Source organism: Amblyraja radiata, chromosome 9 (genome assembly GCF_010909765.2).
Source record: "Amblyraja radiata isolate CabotCenter1 chromosome 9, sAmbRad1.1.pri, whole genome shotgun sequence".
Taxonomy (NCBI): Eukaryota; Metazoa; Chordata; class Chondrichthyes; order Rajiformes; family Rajidae; genus Amblyraja; species Amblyraja radiata.
The window spans coordinates 11835236-11857181 of record NC_045964.1 but is presented as its reverse complement, the minus strand read 5'-3'; the positions used below and the strand labels follow the sequence as shown (position 1 = coordinate 11857181).

General features: G+C 43.4%; 1 protein-coding gene across 1 annotated transcript in view; it reads left to right on the top strand.

Moving 5' to 3' along the window:
• The first annotated feature begins 3392 nt into the window (after nt 1-3392).
• The window catches only part of LOC116976778 (regulator of microtubule dynamics protein 2-like), a 61671-nt gene continuing 43117 nt past the window's right edge, over nt 3393-21946 (top strand). The window contains exons 1-2 of the mRNA XM_033026684.1: nt 3393-3441; nt 3530-3605. Of these exons, the coding sequence (XP_032882575.1) occupies nt 3440-3441; nt 3530-3605 (78 nt within the window). The 5' untranslated portion in view covers nt 3393-3439. The remainder of the gene's footprint in view (nt 3442-3529; nt 3606-21946) is intronic.

Genomic DNA, 21946 nt, shown 5'->3' with positions numbered 1-21946 from the left:
TCTACATTTATAGTTTGTGACCTTGACTCATTGCAAAGAACATAATTATTTCTCCCACATGTATTCTTGCAGGTGGAAATTAGTTATCTTTATTGTTTTGGACTGTAGTGATTACATGTAGAGTTCTGACATTCCTGTTTCAACATGTTTTCAATATTGACTTAACCAAATGTAGCATATTGACAGAAACAGTGGATTCACTAGAGAAGGTTTTGTATAGATGTTTTCTATGACTGGATTAACAATGCATAAATAATAGTATATGTAGTTTTATGTAATATCTACATTAAAAACATTGATTACATAAGCGATGTAAGCAGCAATGTGATTGTAACTTTGTATTAAGAATAATCTGTTAGCAAGAACCATTGCATTCTGTAATTAAATATTTCTAAAGGTTACAATTAATATCACTAAAATGGAGCACTCAAAAATTTCTGCAATGCATTTTGTTCTGCTCTTTTATCTTTATGTTCCATAAACGTTTCTCAGATCAGTGTTTACATATGTGGTTTACAGTGTTCAATATCTAGCATACCATTGACGTTAAAAAGAACGTAGTGGAGATTTTATAATTTTCATCATTGACTCAATTAATTATCCGTTTATGTATATTATGTATAGATCGTAGGGGGCGCTGCAGTGGCAGCAGCCCTGTCAGCAGCGCGTTAGTCTTTTCAATTTTTAGTATGTTTTAAAGTTTGTTTTAAAGTTTGTTTTAATGTTCCTTTGTGTGTTTTGTGTGGGGGGTGGTGTGGGGGGGTAAGGGGGAAACCACTTCGGTCGCCTCCTCCACGGAGAGGCGACTTTTTCCAGGTCGCCTCCCCCGTGGCCTAACAACGAGGATCGGCGCGGCCTTTCCCGGAGACGCGCCTGGGGCTTCAGCGGCGGGCGCAGCGTGGACTCTCGGCGTGGAGCGGGCGAGCCCTCGCTGGGGCTCGCCGGAGGGGAGCGCTCCGTTTCGCTGGCCCGCGGCAGCTTGAAGCCGCGGTCTGCACAGCTCCAGCTGGCGCGGCGTCCGCAGCCCGGGATCTCACGTTGAGGACCCGGGAGAAGAAGAAGCCATCACTGCCGGCCCGTGGCCAACTTCTACCGCGGGTCCGGCATGGACTTACCATCACCCCTGGAGGGGAGCTTCGACCACCGGCCCTGCGGTCTGCGGTGCTTCTGGCTGCGGCGCGGCGGGAACCTTAAATCTTCGACCGCCGGCCTGCGGCCTACACCAGCCTGAAGCCGCGGTCTCCGGTGGGGAAGAGCCGATCCTGGACTTACCCTGACTTTGACTTTGTCCCTTACCATCTGGACGCCCGCAGCAACGGCTGCGGAGGGTGGAGGTCCCGACCACGGGGGAAAATGGAGGAGGTCTGGCCAAATTCTGTGCCTTCCACCACAGTGATGAATGCTGTGGTGGATGTTTGTGTTACATTTTTTATTGTGGTTGTGTGTTCTTTATTATTGTACCGCTGCTGACAACCCAAATACCACCGACCCTGGTTGCGTGGCAAATAAATTCTATCTATCTATCTATCTATCTATCTATCTATTCCCAATTTAAGCATATTTTTATTAAAACAATTGCTGATGATCAATTTTAAAAATAATCGTGCAACGATTCTTTAACCCGTTTTAAATATGGTACTTCTTAACTGTCCTTGAAGTAATTATGTGATCTTTAAAAATTATCTTAAGTTCCAGTCAGTTTGCAGAGGTCAACCTCATTTGTATTCTGGCATAATCATAATCTTTGCTTAATGTAACTGCACACATTGTTATTGCAAAATATAACATCAATGGCTAATAACTATTTCATTTTATCACTCCATAATAATTATTTTGAATGATTTCTGCTTCTTGTGTTAAAACTAACATTTATATCTTGAAACAAAACAAGTCTGCCGGTCTTTACCAAATGCTTGGTGGTATTAGCAACTTTACTTCCAGAAGAAATTTATATGGTGTAATCCCTTAGTATGAATAATTCGCTGCTTAATGCTCCCTCCCCAGACCTGCTTATATTTATTCAGACAACATGTAATGGATTGAGTGGAATCAAGGAACTGTAGGTGCTGGTTTACAAAAAAAGACAGAAAAATGCTGGAGCAACTCAGCAGATCAGGCAGCATCTCTGGGTCGTTTTGGGTCGGGACCCTTCTTCAAACTGATTGTAGTGGGGGAGGGGTCAAGGAAAGAGCGTTCACGTCTCGGCCCTGTTTTTCACCAATCTTTCCACCACCAGACACAAGAAGCGTAAGACAGACACCATTGTCTGCAGATGCTGAGAAGTGTGTTCAGCTCTGGGTGAACAACTTCTAATCTTGTGTGCAGACTTGATAAGAAGAAGATGTAGTGGCTGAGGGAGTGGGGGGGGGGGGGGGGGAAGCTGGAAGAAAGATGGGGCAGGACAATGTCTGACAAGTGATAGGTGGATATAGGTTAGGGGTGGGCTTTCATTGGCAGATGGTTGGACAAAAGCCAGAAATGAAAAAAAACAAAAGTGCTATAAGGAGATCAGGATAGAAGTGGTGCAAAATGTGAAGCCAGAGGACGGAACATAGGTTGAATGGAATGGGCATAAAGGGAAACCTATCCAAATATGTTGCCAGTATGTTTTTATGGATATACGTTTGCTCCTTTTCTAAGATATATTTCCAAACTTGCTTTCCATTCCTTTCAGGGCGAATGACCTTGTGGTCAGTTTTCTACTGGGAAAGGTCTGGAAATTCAGTTTGTTCCCTTAGACGTTGGGGAATCTTACAGGGAGCAGACTATGTTTGAGTAATTGCTATTCCTTTCATTCCCAGAATGTTACACAGATGTGAAATTACACTGGTAACGAGAAAGTAGCAGACAAGCTACACTGCAATACATTCCAGAAAGCACTGTGTATTTACTGGTATACGGGTGTAAAATATTATTACTTGAGTGGCTGTAATTATAATTTGTTGAATACAATCAGCTCACTACAAAATCAACAAGTTTTGTAGTTGGTGCAAAGGAATGTAAAATTATTTGAGATGTACTGTCAACGAGCTGGAAATAAAATTAGAAAACATTAAGATTTATAATCTAGAAAGAAGATTTAACAGCAGAACCTTAGAGGCACACAAAATAAATAAACGTGAGAAAGCATGCCCAAAGGACATCAATCTGCTTAATGAGAAATAATACTACAGTATAAATTCAGAATTTTACAACTCATTGACGTTATTTCAACAGCTTGCCAGGAAAGTTGATTTTATAATTCTATTAAAGTTAGAAGTGTTGTTTAAGATTATAGATAATATTGTTGGGGATTCAGGATATTGTAGGGGCAAGCTCTTGGGTTCAAATGGCGGTTTCTCCTCCTAAACCATATGTTCTTAATTTGAAGTCTAGGTTCACTGTGAAAACATGTTTGATCACTTGGAGAGAGTCTCATGGTTGCTACCAATCTCTCCAAATGTACACATTTTATAACTCTTATCAAGTGAAAGTAAGGTCATGTTTACATAGTTTTTCAATGCAGATCATGTGATTCTTTGCATTTCAGGTATGCTGTTATATGTGGCCGACAGGCTAACCACGAATCCATCCAGAATCGTATTAAATCCGGATATGCTTTCAAGGTAAGGCAAGTCCTGACAGATGCTTTGTCCTCAATGTGAACGTGGTGTTTTTAGCTTAGGATAACAAAGCCAATTTCTGCCTTTTGATAATGCTGTAAACATGTTTGGCAGGCAGCAGACAAAACTCATATGTTACTGCTAGACTTTGTGCTGTCCAAGGACATCATTAAGTGAGTAAACTAGGTGAGGATTGCTTAACAGTACGCCAAAAGCTATACTTTACAACATTGCAGACATGTGATGTCAAGAACATTGCCGTGGAAGTTTCTAGATCTTAAGCCAGTTCACCATATTAATGCCAGGAGCTGTTGCAGCTGTTCTTGAAGATTACTACTTGATCCAAAAAGACTACACAGGATATCAAGAAAAGCTCCTAATGCTTGACGTCTATCTGTGGCCAGCTTTGCTGCAGTTGATTACCAGAGTTCATTTGCACATATACATTTCATCAATTGACTGTGGTTATCCCGGTGTGCACCAATCCATCTAGAGAGATCACCATGCTGCTAGGGACAACAGCTGTCATTAAAACTTAATGAGACCAATCTCATGAAGCCGAGTCCTTGCTTACTGTTTCTCATGTAATAAAGTGTTGTTACTTTGCATAAATGATGGCACTTTTACTACATTACATAGAAACATAGAAATTAGGTGCAGGAGTAGGCCATTCGGCCCTTCGAGCCTGCACCGCCATTCAATATGATCATGGCTGATCATCCAACTCAGTATCCCATACCTGCCTTCTCTCCATACAAGGGCCACATCTAACTCCCTCTTAAATATAGCCAATGAACTGGCCTCAACTACCTTCTGTGGCAGAGAATTCCACAGATTCACCACTCTCTGTGTAAAAAATGATTTTCTCATCTCGGTCCTAAAATACTTCCCTCTTATCCTTAAACTGTGACCCCTAGTTCTGGACTTCCCCAACATCGGGTATAATCTTCCTGCATCTAGCCTGTCCAACCCCTTAAGAATTTTGTAAGTTTCTATAAGATCCCCCCTCAATCTTCTAAATTCTAGCGTGTACAAGCCAAGTCTATCCAGTCTTTCTTCATATGAAAGTCCTGCCATCCCAGGAATCAGTCTGGTGAACCTTCTCTGTACTCCCTCTATGGCAAGAATGTCTTTCCTCAGATTAGGAGACCAAAACTGTACGCAATACTCCAGGTGAGGTCTCACCAAGACCCTGTACAACTGCAATAGAACCTCCCTGCTCTTATACTCAAATTATTTTGCTATGAATGCTAACATACCATTCGCTTTCTTCACTCCCTGCTGCACCTGCATGCCTACTTTCAATGACTGGTGTACCATGACACGCAGGTCTCGTTGCATCTCCCCTTTTCCTAATCGGCCACCATTCAGATAACAGTCTACTTTCCTGTTTTTGCCACCAAAGTGGATAACCTCACATTTATCCACATTATACTGCATCTGCCATGCATTTGCCCACTCACCCAACCTATCCAAGTCACCTTGCAGCCTCCTAGCATCCTCCTCACAACTAACACCTCTATCATATGCACTTAGATAGCTTCCTGCTTCTAATGGAGTTTATTATGTGCCTGCTTTTACTGTTCATTCTAACTCACTTGATTTCAATAGCATTTAATACCCATTCCCAGGTACGCTTAAGAAGGTAACGTGAGTCTTCTCATGAATGATTGTTGTTAATTCAACTCAATAATGAAGGGGAAAATGTGATACAAGTCAAGTGTGTCTTGAAGGGCAACCTAGGAATTAGGGTAATCCCTTGAGCCAGCCGAGACTGCTTTTCTAAATTTTCTGTGAGATGCTTGAGAAGATGTTTTTTCCGTTCACTCTATACGGTACATTAATCAGCTGTTGTGTTCAGTGCTAGATGAGTGGATGTTTAAGGTGGTGGATGGGTGCTAGTCTGAGGTGGTGTCATATATCACAGATGCATGCACCCATGAAAGGAGAGAGTATTTCATCACATTTCTTATGTGAGTGTATGGGAATTGAGAGATATATTGCATCGACAAAATACTGAAACATTTCTGAACTGCTCCATAACCACAGAACTGTTGAATTAAAGTCTTTGAAGATCCACATAACTTTTTGGTGGAGGATTCAGTGGAAGTGAATGCCACTGAATGTCAAAGGGAGATGAATATCCCCTCCCTCGCGTTCTTGGTATTGGCATTCGTTTATTATTGTCAAATGTACAGAGATACAGTGAAAAACATTTGTTTCCATGCCAGCCAATTAAATCAGATCATATTATACATGAGTACAATTAACCCATACACTTGTACAACTGGTAGTACAAAGAGAAAATTACAGAAGTGCAGAATATGGTTTATTGCATTGTAGCTTTACAGTTCCTGAGAATAATCCAATGCCCATAATAAGGCAGGTTGGAAGTGCAGGAAGGACTACACCCTAGATTATGGGAGAGCTGTCCAGTGGTTATGATAACAGATGGGAAGTCTGAGTCTGGCAGTACATGCTTTCAAGCTTTTGTTTCTTCTGCCTAACGGGTGAGGGGAGAAGAGGGAATGAACAGGATGGAAAAGATTCTTAATTGTATTGGCAGCTTGCACCAGGGCAGTGCAAAGTTTTTGTTTGGCACCAATGTTATTAAACATTTTTTTGTAAATTAAAGTGTTCAGTTTTGGTCACACTGCTATAGGAAGGATGATATAAAGCTGGATTTGGTACAGAGAATATTTACGAGGATGTCAAGAGTCAACAGTGTTTTATTGTCATATGTCCCACATAGAACAATGAAATTCTTACTTGCTGCCGCACAACAGATTATGTAAACATAGTTCACTGTAAACAATATTATAAACGAGAAAAAAATTCAGTGTGTATATATACACACACTCACAAGTACACACACGCACATATATATATATATATACACATATACATGCACACACACTGTACGTACACACAAAAGAACAAACAATAGTAGTGCAATAATAATAATAATAGTCTATTGCAGTTCAGGGCTTATTTGAGGTTGTAGTGTTTAATAGCCTGATGGCTGTAGGGAAGAAGCTGTTCCTTAACCTGGACGTTGCAGTTTTGAGGTTCCTGTACCTTTTTCCCGATGGCAGGGGTGAAATGAGTGTGTGGTCAGTATGGTGTGAGTCTCTGATGATGCTGGCTGCCTTTTTGATGCAGCAACTGATAAATCCCTTCGATGGTGATGGACTGGGCAGTGTTCACAACTTCATGCAGTCTTTTTCACTCCTGGGCATTTAAGTTGCTGAACCAGGCCATGATGCAACCAGCCAATATGCTCTCTACTGTACACCTGTAGAAGTTCAAGAGAATTCTCTCTGACATACCGAATCTCCGTAATCTTCTCAGGAAGTAGAGGCGTTGATCTGCTTTATTTATAATTGCATTAGTGTGCTGGGTCCAGGAAACATCTTTGGAAATATGCACGCCCAGGAATTTGATGTTTTTGGGCTCCCTCCACCATATTCCCGTTGATATAAACAGGATTGTGGGTCCTCATCCTTCCTCTTCCTAAGTCCACAATCAGTTCATTGGTTTTACTGATATTGAGCGCCAGGTTGTTGTGCTGGCACCATTTGCTCAATCGGTCGATCTCACTTCTATGCTCTGACTCATTACCATCTGTAATTCATCCAACAACGGTGGGGTTCTCGGCGAACTTGAAGATGGAGTTCGCACTGTGACACAGTCATGAGTATAGAGTGAGTAGAGCAGGGGGCTGAGCACGCAGCCTTGAGGTGCTCACATACTGATTGTTAATGAGGAAGAAGTATTTCTCCCAATTCGAACAGATCGTGGTCTGTGGATGAGGAAGTCGAGGATCCAATTGCAGAGGGACTCACAGAAACCCAGTTCCGTGAGCTTTTTTTCAATTCAAAATTTTTTTCAATTATTAAAATTATTTACAATACAATAAAACAAAACAGAACCCACCACCAAGACAAACAAATATACTAAACTAGACTAAGTGGGACCCGTTGGGTCGCAGCATCACACGGGAGAGCTGGTCCCTCAACGCAATATTTCACCTCTCCACCAATTGCAATAATGGTTGCCAATGGTGGGGGGGGGGGGGCTTTCGGGAGCGCTAGTATGGGTATTGTGGGCTGAAGGGACTGGTTTCCAGAGGGTTAGTATGGACATTGTGGGCCAAATGGATTCTTGGGCTGGTGGCTCAGTCACTCAAGCCTGTTGTGCTGGCAGCTCACTCACTCACGGCTGGTGGGCTGGCAGTTGACTCACGGATATTCCTTGAAATTCCATTTCAAGCAGGGTGCAAGGCCACCTAATTCAAGTGCAGTTTCATACCACTTCAAACAGGGTGCAAGGCCACTAAAGACAATGAGTCGTGACCTCTCCCTCCTACATCTTGCAGAGACATAGAAACATAGAAATTAGGTGCAGGGGTAGGCCATTCGGCCCTTCGAGCCTGCACCGCCATTCAATATGATCATGGCTGATCATCCAACTCAGTATCCCGTACCTGCCTTCTCTCCATAACCTCTGATCCCCTTAGCCACAAGGGCCACATCTAACTCCCTCTTAAATATAGCCAATGAACTGGCCTCGACTACCCTCTGTGGCAGAGAGTTCCAGAGATTCACCACTCTCTGTGTGAAAAAAGTTCTTTTCATCTCGGTTTTAAAGGATTTCCCCCTTATCCTTAAGCTGTGACCCCTTGTCCTGGACTTCCCCATCATCGGGAGCAATCTTCCTGCATCTAGCCTGTCCAACCTCTTAAGAATTTTGTAAGTTTCTATAAGATCCCCTCTCAATCTCCTAAATTCTAGAGAGTATAAACCAAGTCTATCCAGTCTTTCTTCATAAGACAGTCCTGACATCCCAGGAATCAGTCTGGTGAACCTTCTCTGCACTCCCTCTATGGCAATAATGTCCTTCCTCAGATTTGGAGACCAAAACTGTACGCAATACTCCAGGTGTGGTCTCACCAAGACCCTGTACAACTGCAGTAGAACCTCCCTGCTCCTATACTCAAATCCTTTTGCTATGAAAGCTAACATACCATTCGCTTTCTTCACTGCCTGCTGCACCTGCATTCCTACTTTCAATGACTGGTGTACCATGACACCCAGGTCTCGCTGCATCTCCCCTTTTCCTAGTCGGCCACCATTTAGATAATAGTCTGCTTTCCTGTTTTTACCACCAAAATGGATAACCTCACATTTATCCACATTATACTGCATCTGCCAAACATTTGCCCACTCACCCAGCCTATCCAAGTCACCTGTGCAGTCTCCTAGCATCCTCCTCACAGCTAACACTGCCCCCCAGCTTAGTGTCATCCGCAAACTTGGAGATATTGCCTTCAATTCCCTCATCCAGATCATTAATATATATTGTAAATAGCTGGGGTCCCAGCACTGAGCCTTGCGGTACCCCACTAGTCACTGCCTGCCATTGTGAAAAGGACCCGTTTACTCCTACTCTTTGCTTCCTGTTTGTCAGCCAGTTCTCTATCCACATCAATACTGAACCCCCAATGCCGTGTGCTTTAAGTTTGTATACTAATCTCTTATGTGGGACCTTGTCGAAAGCCTTCTGGAAGTCCAGATACACCACATCCACTGGTTCTCCCCTATCCACGCTACTAGTTACATCCTCGAAAAATTCTATAAGATTCGTCAGACATGATTTACCTTTTGTAAATCCATGCTGACTTTGTCCAATGATTTCACCACTTTCCAAATGTGCTGCTATCCCATCTTTAATAACTGACTCTAGCAGTTTCCCCACTATCGATGTTAGACTAACTGGTCTGTAATTCCCCGTTTTCTCTCTCCCTCCCTTCTTAAAAAGTGGGGTTACGTTTGCTACCCGCCAATCCTCAGGAACTACTCCAGAATCTAAAGAGTTTTGAAAGATTATTACTAATGCATCCACTATTTCTGGAGCTACTTCCTTAAGTACTCTGGGATGCAGCCTATCTGGCCCTGGGGATTTATCGGCCTTTAATCCATTCAATTTACCCAACACCACTTCCCGGCTAACCTGGATTTCACTAAATTCCTCCAACTCCTTTGACCCGCGGTCCCCTGCTATTTCCGGCAGATTATTTATGTCTTCCTTAGTGAAGACGGAACCAAAGTAGTTATTCAATTGGTCCGCCATATCCTTGTTCCCCATGATCAACTCACCTGTTTCTGACTGCAAGGGACCTACATTTGTTTTAACTAATCTCTTTCTTTTCACATATCTATAAAAACTTTTGCAGTCAGTTTTTATGTTCTCTGCCAGTTTTCTTTCATAATCTATTTTTCCTTTCCTAATTAAGCCCTTTGTCCTCCTCTGCTGGTCTCTGAATTTCTCCCAGTCCTCCGGTATGCTGCTTTTTCTGGCTAATTTGTACGCATCATCCTTCGCTTTGAAACTATCCCTGATTTCCCTTGTTATCCACGGATGCACTACCTTCCCTGATTTATTCTTTTGCCAAACTGGGATGAACAATTTTTGTAGTTCATCCATGCAGTCTTTAAATGTCTTCCATTGCATAACCACCGTCAACCCTTTTAGAATCCCAACTATATCATAGTCATTAATAGCTATCTGCACATTCAACTCATCCACCTTATTACGAATGCTCCTTGCATTGAGACACAAAGCCTTCAGGCTTGTTTTTACAACACTCTTACCCCTTATACAATTATGTTGAAAAGTGGCCCATTTTGATTTTTGCCCTGGTTTTGTCTGCCTGCCACTTTTACTTTTCACCTTGCTACCTATTGCTTCTACCGTCATTTTACACCCTCTGTCTCTACGCTCACACATTTAAGAACCCCTTTCCCTTTAACTCCATCCTCCACTATCCCATTCGACACCCCACCCCCCATGGACAGAGCCATGCCCACACTTTTATAGCCCCTCCCCCTCCCAATAGAAGGGGCGTGGCCTTCATGGCGTGGTTGACAGGAGAGAGAATCTCAACATTTTTTAAACACTAATAACTCTTTTATTTATCATCGATGGGAAAAATCCGCTGCACCTGATGAGCGGAGGGGGACTCTGATTAAGATGGCCAAAAATTACAGCCGTACGTGGTAGCATTTTTTCTAAAATCAATATAAAGCGCAAACAGGAAGTGGTCAAGATTAGACTTTTAATTATTTAGACGGCAAGGCAACTTTAATTAGGCAAGGCAACATTAATTAGGTAAGGCAACTTTAATAAGGCATGGCAACTTTAATAAGGCATGGCAACTTTAATTAGGCAAGCCAACTTTAATTAGGCAAGGCAACTTTAATTAGGCAAGGCAACTTTAATTAGGCAACACACCTTTAGCATTTCCAAACCAAAGGCAACACAGCTTTAGCATTTCCAAACCAAAGGCAACACAGCTTTAGCATTTCCAAACCAAAGGCAACACAGCTTTAGCATTTCCAAACTATATTTTCAAACCACATTAAGGGCACTGACAGGTCAGTAAAACCACTCACAGTTTAGTAGACGTGTTCAGTGTTATTCACAGCTCAGACTCAGAGACGTGACCCTCTCACTCCCCCATCTTGCAGAGACTGACTGAGGCACTCCACACTTCTGGGTTTTATAGTCCCTCCTGAAGGGGCGTGGCCTTCAGGAGAGAGAAACTCGACATTTTTTAAACACTAATAACTCTTTTATTTTTCATCGATGGGAAAAATCCTCTTCTCTTGCACAGCGGAGGGGGACTCTGAGTAAGATGGCCAAAAATCACAGCCGTAAGTGGCAGCGTTTTTTCTAAAATTAATATAGAGAACAACAGGAAGTGGTCAAGATCACATTTTTAGTAATATAGATAAACTACTATTATAATCCTTATCAAGGATGCATTCAACCCCCCGCGCTGCCCAGCGGTCCCGGTAACCCCCCAGGGTGCCCATGAACAGCGCGTATCCCTCTCCAAAACCACCCGGGCACGGATGTAACCCGGAAAATGGTTGGACAGCTGGCTTATGCAGAGCCCTCTTCTGCCTGGCGCTGTGACTCACGGATGGCCAGCTTGGCCAGGCCCAGTAGCAACCCAACCAGAACATCCTCGGCCCCACCCTCTCCCCTACGCACAGGGTGCCCAAAGATGAGGATGATGGGTAAGAAGTGCAGTCAGAGATAACCAGCTTTTTTTTAAATATCAAAAATGTATTCAATTATTAATGCACTATAACCAACCTTTCAAATCACTTTATCACCACGGACGTTAGTGCCAATGGTCGATAGTCGTTGAGGCACATCACCTTGCTCTTCTTGGGTACTGGTATTATTGATGCCCTCTTAAAGCAGGTGGGAACTTCAGACCTTGGTAATGAGAGGTTGAAAATGTCCACATAAACTCCAGCCACTCGACCGGGTATGCCGTCAGGTCCAGACGCTTTCCGAGGGTTCACCCCCCCCCCCTGAAGGATCTTCTGATGTCGGCCTCTGTGATTGTGACTATAATACCATCAGGACGAAGGGGGCTCAGGAAGGCACATCAGTGTTCTCCCTATCAAAGCGTGTATAGAACGCATTGAGTTCTTGAGGGAGTGATGCTTCGCTGTTGCTTGAGCCGCCTCCTGATTTTGCCTTGATGGCATTCAAGCCCTGCCACAGTTGCCGAACATCTGCATCATCCTCCAGCATTGAGCGGAAGTCCCTTTTGGACTTCTTATAGACCTCTGCGTCACCAGACCTGCATGCCTGGGATCTGGTCCTCAGAAGAATGCAGATCTCTTGGTTCATCCAAGGCTTCTGATTAGGAAACACTCGAATGGTTTTTGTAGGAACACCGTCCTCCACACATTTCCTTATGAAATCTGTAACGACTGTGGCGCATTCATTCAGGTCCGTTGCCAAGTCCTTGAACGTTGTCCAGTCTACTGACTCCAAGCAGTCCCGTAGTTGTTCCTCTGCCTCCCCAGACCAGCTCAGTGCAGTCCTCACCGCTGGGAGTGCGCTCTTCAGTTGCTGCCTGTATGCAGGAAGAAGCAGCATGGCTGAATTGTCGGATTTCCCAAAGTGAGGATGAGGGATAGAGCGATAGGCATCTCTGATGGTCGTATAGCAGTGGTCGAGGGTCTTTGATCCTCTGGTGCTGTAGGAGACATGTTGGAGGTAGTTTGGGAGTGTTTTTTTCCGGTTCGCTTTATTGAAGTCCCTGACTAGGGTGGTAAAGACTTCAGGGTACGCAGACTGGTGCTTGTTGACCACGGCGTGCAGCTCATCCATTGCTAGACGGACGTCTGCCTGGGGTGGGATATAGATCGCGGTCAGGGTGATGGAGGTGAATTCCCTTGGGAGATAGAAGGGGTGGCACATCACCACCAGATGTTCCAGGTGTGTAGAGCAGGAGTTAGAACTGCCAATTCTGGATTGAGAAACTTTCAGGCTGGACAGCCGAGTCTGGGGAGCTGGGGGTGAGCCATGTATCTGTGAAACAGAACACAGAGCATTCCCTCAGCTCCCTTTGGTAAAGCAGCCTTGACCTTAAGTCCTCCACTTTATTTTCCAGTGACTGTACATTAGCTAGTAGGATGCCTGGGAGAGGGGGTTGTTGTCCCCTGCACTTCAGTCTGACTTTTAGTCCTGCCCGCCGGCCACGTTTCCGGACATGATGGAGGCCTCCCCGATGTTTCCAGGTACGGTACTTATGGGCCTGTCCCACTTAGGCAACATTTTAGGCGACTGCAGGAGACTTTGCAGTCACCACATGTTCGCGCGTGATTGCCGGGGAGTTGCCTTCATGGTCATGAGGAGTTCCTACATGTTGGGAACTAGTCGCGGCCTCATTATGGTTGGCGAGAAATTTTCAACATGTTGAAAAATTTGCAGCGATTAGAATGAAGCCGCCATGGAGAGTAGTGAGAATTCTCGAGCCGTAGGTGGGTCGCAAGGAGGTCCTAGTGGGTTGCCAAGAGGTCGAAGGTTCTCGGAGGTTCTCATAGGTTGGAGCCGGTGCTGACTGGTGAATTTAATTGGCTCATTGGGGGAAAAAAAAGGTAAGCAGTAGTTTTCAGAACCAAGGAACCGCCCGGTAATGTTAAATGTCCGCCGAGCTTCACAGCCATGTATCTCTGGCTTTTAAAAAGTTGTACCCACTCCTTCTCCCCATTACTGCCTCCTTCTCCCCCCCCCCCTCTTTTAAAGGATTTACCGTACACTGTGCTTTAGCTGTCTTAATTACAGCGCTAACCTTCCTGTTCATCGCGGTGTGTGTCTGTATTACCTTGGCTTTGCACCGTGGGAATTTTTTAGACAGTGCTCCCCCACTTGCCCTGGCCCCCACCTTTGCGATGTGTTTGTGTGTGTTCCACTCTGACAGTCGCCGTTCCAGTCCTCGGTTTTTCAGGCGACTGCTGGCAACTTGACAGTCGCCGGCAGTCCGCTGAAAAATTGCATAAGTGGGACAGGCCCATTACTGTTCCTCCGTCAGGTCAGGGAATCCCCTGCGATTGGGAATTCGCTTACAGTCGGCAGCTTCGTTGCTGCTGGTAGATCGCAATAGCGCTAATGCGCTTAAATGCATTAGCAGCTTTTCAGTTGCAGTGCTGGTTTCTGCTGTTTCTTTTATCCAGGTAAGCTGAAAACTACTATATTTGATGATTTTCTGCAGTGCTGCAGGCGACATGTCGCCACAGACAACCGCCATCTTGGATAGATTCTTGGATGTTGCCAGGATTTGAGGACCTGAATAATAAGGAGAGGCTGGGCAGGCTAGAACTTTATTCCTTGGAGTGCAGGAGGCTGAGGGATAATATTAGTGAGGTTTATGAGAACATGAGGGAACAGATAATGTGAATGCACAGTTTTTTACCCAGAGTAGGGGCATCATGAACCAGAGGTTATAGGTTTAAGGCGCGAGGAGAAAGATTTAATTGGTACGAGTGAAAATCTTTTCACAGAGAGGGTAGATGGGATATGGAATGACCTGCCATAAGAGATAGTTGAGCAGGTACTGTAACAACATTTAAAAGACATTTGGACGGGTACATTGATGGGAAAGGTTAAGAGGGATCTGGGCCAAAATTGGGCAGATTTTCTGTGAAGATCATCAGTGAAGATGAAGCATCTTGGTCGGCATGGGAAGATGGGCTATAGGGCTGGTTTCCATGCTGTATGACTCTATAATTATATTCTGCACTCTATTTTTTGTGCTATGTCTCTATGACTCTAAATGCCGATCACCTTGGTAAGGGCTTCATGATGGAGCAAATCAGAGAGTACCAAATTAATCCCACAGAACCTTGATTCATGCTATGGTGTTATTCAGTTGGCCTCAATTTCAATCTAATATAAACATTATCTGAATTGGCTTTCGGTAACAATTTACATGATGGGAAAGTAGTGACATCATGTGAAGAATCTGAGAAATATTTGGAACAATGTTATGTTATCTTCAATAATGTAAATATTTTCACCTAGCTCATTGAGGACCTCTAGTGACAAACCGTAAAGCAAAATTTACAGAATAACAAACGGGCAGTCTTATTTGGATCATGGATTTATATTTTTTAAATTATAGCACAGAAGATGATCATCTAGCCCATTGAAAGATCTATCCAATTAATTTTACTCTCACGTCTCCCAAAACCTTTTTTCCCTTTTATGGCATTGAATTACCAGTCATAACAATTTAGTGTAAGGAAATATTCTTCATATACTGGTCCTTTTACCAATAATCTTAATTAACTTCTCTTTCTGTATTCAATTGAGTCCATTCATGAATTTGAACATATCAATTAAACCTCCCTATGACCTCTGCTCTAAAGAGAAGAGCTGCGGTATAACTACATTTAACAGATGTGCAGATTTATTAATTTGTCACTGACTGATCTGAGAATGCACTGTTAAGTACTGGAATATATAGTTTGCTATTATCAATTCAGAAATTACAAACAGCAGTACCTAATATAGTACCTGAAACCCAATAAGCATGTTCAATATAAAATATAATTATTTCAATTTGGTAAATACAATGGGATGCATTACTAATGACATTTCCTCCTCTATTACCTACTTTAGTTTGCAACTTAATACCATATTGTTCTCAAGAGACTTTTCAAAAAAATTGTGACATTTTCTATGCAGAAAATAAATTGCCTGTTTCATCTGGCACAAGACAACTACAAATATATTAACAAAGCAAAGCCCAGAAGAGTATTGCACTACATTTGTAAAACTTTCCAAAGGCTCTGGAAATTATATAAACAAGAATATACAGGCAATTATGTTAAAGGTCTTCAATCTGAAATTTCAAAACTAGAGAAACATTTTTAAATAGACACTAGATAAAAAGCATTTTAAAATGGTCAAGCTGCCACGTGATATGATATTTCAATTCAGAGTAAAAACCTGTATTTCAAAATTTAAAAACAAATTCTAGTTACTTGCATTGATAATTAACAATGTATTGAAACATAGTACCTGTATATCAAATGTAGTCAGTGAAATTATATTGGATTTTCGTGTTAGGATCTAGCACGAAAAGCAATTCTGAATCAGCTATTAATTTATGCATTATAACTAAATATTTAAACTTGTTTTGTTCAACAATTATGGTAATATATTATTGCTATTGAAATAGTACACCAGACACCTAAAATTCCTGATAAGAGCATGAGTTCAATAGTGCCAGTTGTGGCCCATTTCATAACACCATTATCTCGCAAATGAAAAAGTTGCAGATTAAAGCTGCACTCCAAATATCTGAGCATATTCTAGGTTGCCATTCACTGTCATTGGTGCCATAAATTGAGATTTATCTGATATAAAAGTAGTGTAGGATGTGAAGGATGTGTAGGAAAGAACTGCAGATGCTGGTTTAAAATGCTGGAGTGACTCAGTGGGACAGGCAGCATCTCTGGAGAGAAGGAATGGATGACAAATGGGAAACATCACTCATTCCTTCTATCCAGAGATGTTGCCTGTCCTGCTGAGTTACTTCAGCATTTTGTGTCTATTTTAGAATATTCAGGAATTTGCTTGCTAAAGGGGATTTATAGCAACAGAATTTGAACGGGTTAGAAATAATTAAAATGTAACGGAGATAGAGAAAGAAAGAAGGGGGGGGGGCAATTGGGAAGGTCAGTGACAGGGTGGAGAACAGAAAATATTAATAAATGGGAAAAACAGATATTTAATTTTCTAAAAATGTTTTTGTCACCCATTGTACATAAAAAGAGACCGAATAAAGAAGGATCAAACATGATATTGATAAAACACTATATTTTACAGAATTGAGGTGACAAACTCTCATGTATGGCTGATTGCTCTGTCACTCAACCATTCTGAAGTTGGCACAGTTCCTAAGAGTTTAAATTTCTTGGACAGTCAAAACATCTAAGCTCTCTCAGAAATTGTCAGATTTGCTTAGCATGGTGGCTACCCACCACAGTAATTCATTTATAAACCAAAATTATAATAGTTAATATAAAAGGCATCATTATTGCAATTATGAGTCTCTAATTTGAAGACAATTCCTTCTCCTGTAAGATCCGTAGAATGTAAAAAGTTCTGCATACTGATAACTCTTTCAATTATTGGCATTGCAATAGTTAAAAAGCAGCCAAATGAAGTTAGAAAGACAGATTCAGATGCAATCATCCCCATAACTACTTGGACAATTTAATGTTAGATGGAACTGTCATCTCTTCATCCTTAATATCATAATTAATAGCCCAACAGTGTATAATTTCCCACAATCTTTGCATTAATTGTGCAAAGTAACAGCAGCAGCCTGTCTATTTTTTGTCAGAACATCAGGGTTGCTGTTGCCCTCAAGACATTGAAGGCGAAGAGTAATGCTCGCAGGAAGTGCTAGTGGGAAAATTGTAGATCTGCAATGTTTCATTTTCCAACCATTTGATTACATCAGAATACAGACACTGTATCTCACCAGGGCAAAATGCCAATGATGCTCATTGTTTTGAGGCAAATAAGTTTGGGTCTGGAACTTCATACAGATGTTACACATTTCTATATGCCACATCAGAAAAGGAAAAAGAAAAGGGAAGGTCAAATTTAATTAGAAGCATGTAGCGGCACCATACGTGGTGAATAAAGGTGAGACGTCAGGCTGGTTCAAAGAGTCGTGTATTCAGTGGTGACACGTTAGGTTGGTGCACTAACTATAATACAATGTTGCTGTAGCTGAGCGAGGTTGTTATCTCGGGCTCAGCTGCCTGTCAACTCCCCTAGGTCTCACGGTGAGAGACCTTAAGTACCAGGACACTCCCTCTAGCCCATGACGTCACGTGCCCGCCCTCGTATCTCCTGACGAGGGTTCGCGCATGAGTGGCCCGTGTTTAGGCTGACGCCACAGGACCCCCCCCCTCAGAACCGGAGGAAGGAATAGCATGGTCGAGGGCGGATCCTGCATGTAGGTCTGGAACACCCCGGACGTGAGTCGGGACGGAGGGCTCCACGGGCGCAGTGACGCTCTGCGTAGGCGATCCCGAGGTACTGAAGGGTGCGAGGAGACCGATGCAAAAGCCGCCGGACGGAAGAGACACAGTCGCATCTCCTCGACCAGCTAAGGGATCGCATCCTAAGAAATACGGCCCTCAGCAACGATGAGGGGAAAAAACTAAATAAAATAAACAAACCAATTCCTGAAACGGGCGTGGAAAGGCAGTGAACACAAAATGAACAGTAACAAGACAAATTACAGTGCAATCAGTGTCCAGAGTTCAAATTGTCCAGTACAGGATAGTGTTGCAGTGACAGCCTCTGGCCTGAATGTGGCGCTGCAACCAGTGCTCAGGCTGCAGTGACGGCATCCGGCTGGAAGGTGGCGCTGTGGACGGCGGTGAGGCTGCAGTGATGGCAGCCGATCTGTCGGTGGCGCTGTTGCCGGTGGTCAGGCTGCAGTGGCGGCAGCCAATCTGACGGTGGCGCTGTTGCCGGTGGTCAGGCTGCAGGGACGGCATCCGGCCGGAAGGTGGCGCTGTGGACGGTAAGTTTGAGCTTCTCTTCCGGCCGGCAGCGGCGGCCATTTTCATAGTTGTGCGGCCGCTTGCTTTAGGCAGCCGCGGTGGCCATTTTGCCAGCCGGCTGAAACGGACTTCGCCCGCGATTCAATCCCTGGGCCGGACAGGCAGCCAGCGCCCAGGGATCTTCAGAGTCCATGCCGGTGAGGTGAAGAAGGGCGTCTTCGGCAGGCGCCCCAAGGTAAGCCCGCCCTATCGGGTGGCTAGGCCCTGGGCAGCGGCCGGCCTGTTGCGGTGCTGGGTCAGTCGGTGAGGTGCAGGGTGTGGAGCCGAGGCCGCGGTGAGGCCAGGTGCGGTGCAGGTGAGGTGGGGTCGGTCCAGGGCCTGGAGCCGTGTCCGCAGGGAGGCCCGGTGCTGTGCAGGGTGTGGGCCTAGCCCGTTGTCGGGAGCGGGAGAGTGGCAGGTACTCTCTCTCTCTCTGCGTGCTTCAGGAGAGTCCAAATTTCAATTTGGACAGTCGGGGTCACCAGTGTAGCGGCACCATACGTGGTGAATAAAGGTGAGACGTCAGGCCGGTTCAAAGAGTCGTTTATTCAGTGGTGACACGTTAGGTTGGTGTGCTAACTATAATACAATGTTGCTGTAGCTGAGCGAGGTTGTTATCTCGGGCTCAGCTACCTGTCGACTCCCCTAGGTCTCACGGTGAGAGATCTTAAGTACCAGGACACTCCCTCTAGCCCATTACGTCACGTGCCCGCCGTCGTATCTCCTGACGAGGGTTCGAGCATGAGTGGCCCGTGTTTAGGCTGACGCCACAAGCACTTCATTTCGCATTTCCTGCTGAAATGCTGCATGAGGTCCAGAATTAATATCATAGAGTAGGTCCTTTTTCAAAAAGAAATCGGAGGGCTCGATTGGTGATTAGATCTTTGGGGTTAGAGTGAAAACTGGGTAAGAGAGAAGTGACTTATCAGTTGTAGACATGATTGCATAGGCACAGGCAACAAAGGAGAAGTTTAGTGTAGTTTAGTTAAATTTAGTTTAGTTTAGTTTTATTAGTGTCTGGTGTATCGAGGTACAGTGAAAAGCTTTTTTGTTATGTGCTATCCAGTCAGCGAAAAAACTATGGATGATTACAATTAAGCCATCCACAGTGTACATAAAGATAAAGGGTATAACATTCAGTGCAAGTATAACATCAACAGTGTAAACAAAGATAAAGGGTATAACATTCAATGCAAGATAAAGTCCGATTAAATATAGAACGAAGGACTCGGGGTAGTCCGAAGGAATGGGGTAGATGGGAGGTCAGGACTGCTCTCTAGTTCGTGAGAGGGCGGTTCCAGAATCTGGCCGTATGTTTTTTCAAACTTCTGTACCTCTGGTTCTTGATTATGCTGGTGGCCTTGCCAAAGCAGCGTGAAGTGTAGATGAGTTAATGGAAGGGAGGTTGGTTTGCGTGATGGACTGGGCTGCGTCCACAGCTCTCTGCAGTTTCTTGTGGCCTTGGATGGAGCTGTTCCCAAACCATGCTGTAGTAATTTGTGCAGTAACTGATATTTTTCTGTTGTATAAACTAAAAATGAATACCCTCACAGTTTTTCATATTAGTGTACCTGCCATGCTCTAACCCACTCACTCAGCCTGTTCATAACCCTCTGAAACCACTTTTCAGCTTCCTCCATATTTGCTATCCCACCAGGTTTAGAATGGTTAGCAAACTTAGAAATATCATATTTCATCCCCTCGGACAAATCATTACTATGGAAAGTGAATAGTTGAGACCTAAACACTCATCATTGCTGTACCCCAACAGTCATAGCCTGTCAACCTGACAATGATCCATTTATTTCCACTCGTTGCTTTCTGTCTGCAAACACATTCTCATCCATATCAGTATTTTGCCCTAACTCATGTGCACTTCTTAACTGCTCTTGTGTGAGACCTTATTGAATATCTTCTGAAGTAAAAAAACAGCACATCTACTGGCTTCCCATTATATACTCAAAGAACTCTTAGTCAAAGATAATTTTCTCTTGGTAAATCCAAGTTGTTCCGTGCAGTTGCATTATTCTTGCGGGTTGCTTATCCGCACGGGGAATTTGGAAAATAATTGTGAAGATAGAGTTTGAGTTACAGTATCTCTCGTGATTTAAGCTACCTGTTGTTTTTTGTCCTGTTGACATAGTTTAGGTTTATGTTCAGGTTTATTATAAACTATCAAAAGCTTTGTTTTGCATGCAAACTAAACAGATCAGATATACCATACAAAAATACAATCCAGTCAAACTCAAGTACAATAGTTATAGGAAAGGGGAAGATACAACACAGAATATTGTTCTCAGCATTGTAGCACATTGTAATGATGAGTTCCACTGACAAGGTCCAATGTTCACAATGGGGTAGGTCTGGAAGGACTGTTCAGAAGCCTAATAAAAGAGGAGAAGCTGTTCCTGAGTCTGGTGGTACATGCTTTTAAGCTTCTGTTCCTTCTGCCAGACGGGAGCAGGGAGAAGAAGGAATAAGCAGGGCAGGACATATCTTTGATTATGCTGCCTGCTTTTCTGAGGCTGCGTGGTGTAGATGGAGTCAATGGTGGGAAGTCTGGTCCGTGTGATGGACTGGGTTTCATCTAGAACTCTGCACTTTCTTGCACATATTGCAGAGCAGGGATCACTGCTGACAACTTTGTTGTTGATGTGTGCCTTCCATTACACGTGGGAAGTGATGCAAGTTTCTCTGGAATAGAATCAAAGATCAGCATACATCAAATGCAGAACCACAGTTGAGGAGGTCTTTGAAATTACCTTTTTGGTGGGCACTGACTACCTTTCCATCCTTGATAAGTTCACTACCATTTTTGGCATTCGGTGGGGTGGGACCTGGGTAGTTTGGGCTGTAGATGAACTTAACATTACTGAAAAATCTGTGCATGTCATGTCTTTTCATTAAATACTCTAAATGAATGCGGCTTCGTTTTGGATTTTATCTCTTTAAAAAAATAGTTGTTAGACTGTGGAATAGTTTGGCTGATATAAAAATAAATGCATGTTCTGACAGGAAAGTGAATAAGTATTTGAAACATTGAAAGACACATGACTTTAGAGATGGCGAAATGGATATGCTTCACTTTTGTACCTCCGTGCACAAATATTGCTTTGGGATAAATTGAAGTTACCTGAACAAGCTTGTACAAGAGACCGAGACCGAGGCACTTGTTCAGTCAGACTTACAGAGAGTTGTGAATCTCTGGAACTTGTGCAAAGGATGTATGAAAAAGAAAAATGCTCACATCAGCGCAGAGTATAAAATTGGTAATGTCAGACATTGAAATTTGTGTACAGGTGTACAGGGTGCCGATTTTCTGGCACCCTCAATTCCAGAGCCTCGCTGGATAACTGTTTTTCTGGACTCGTGGAGGTCACGTGATAATGAAACAACAATGCA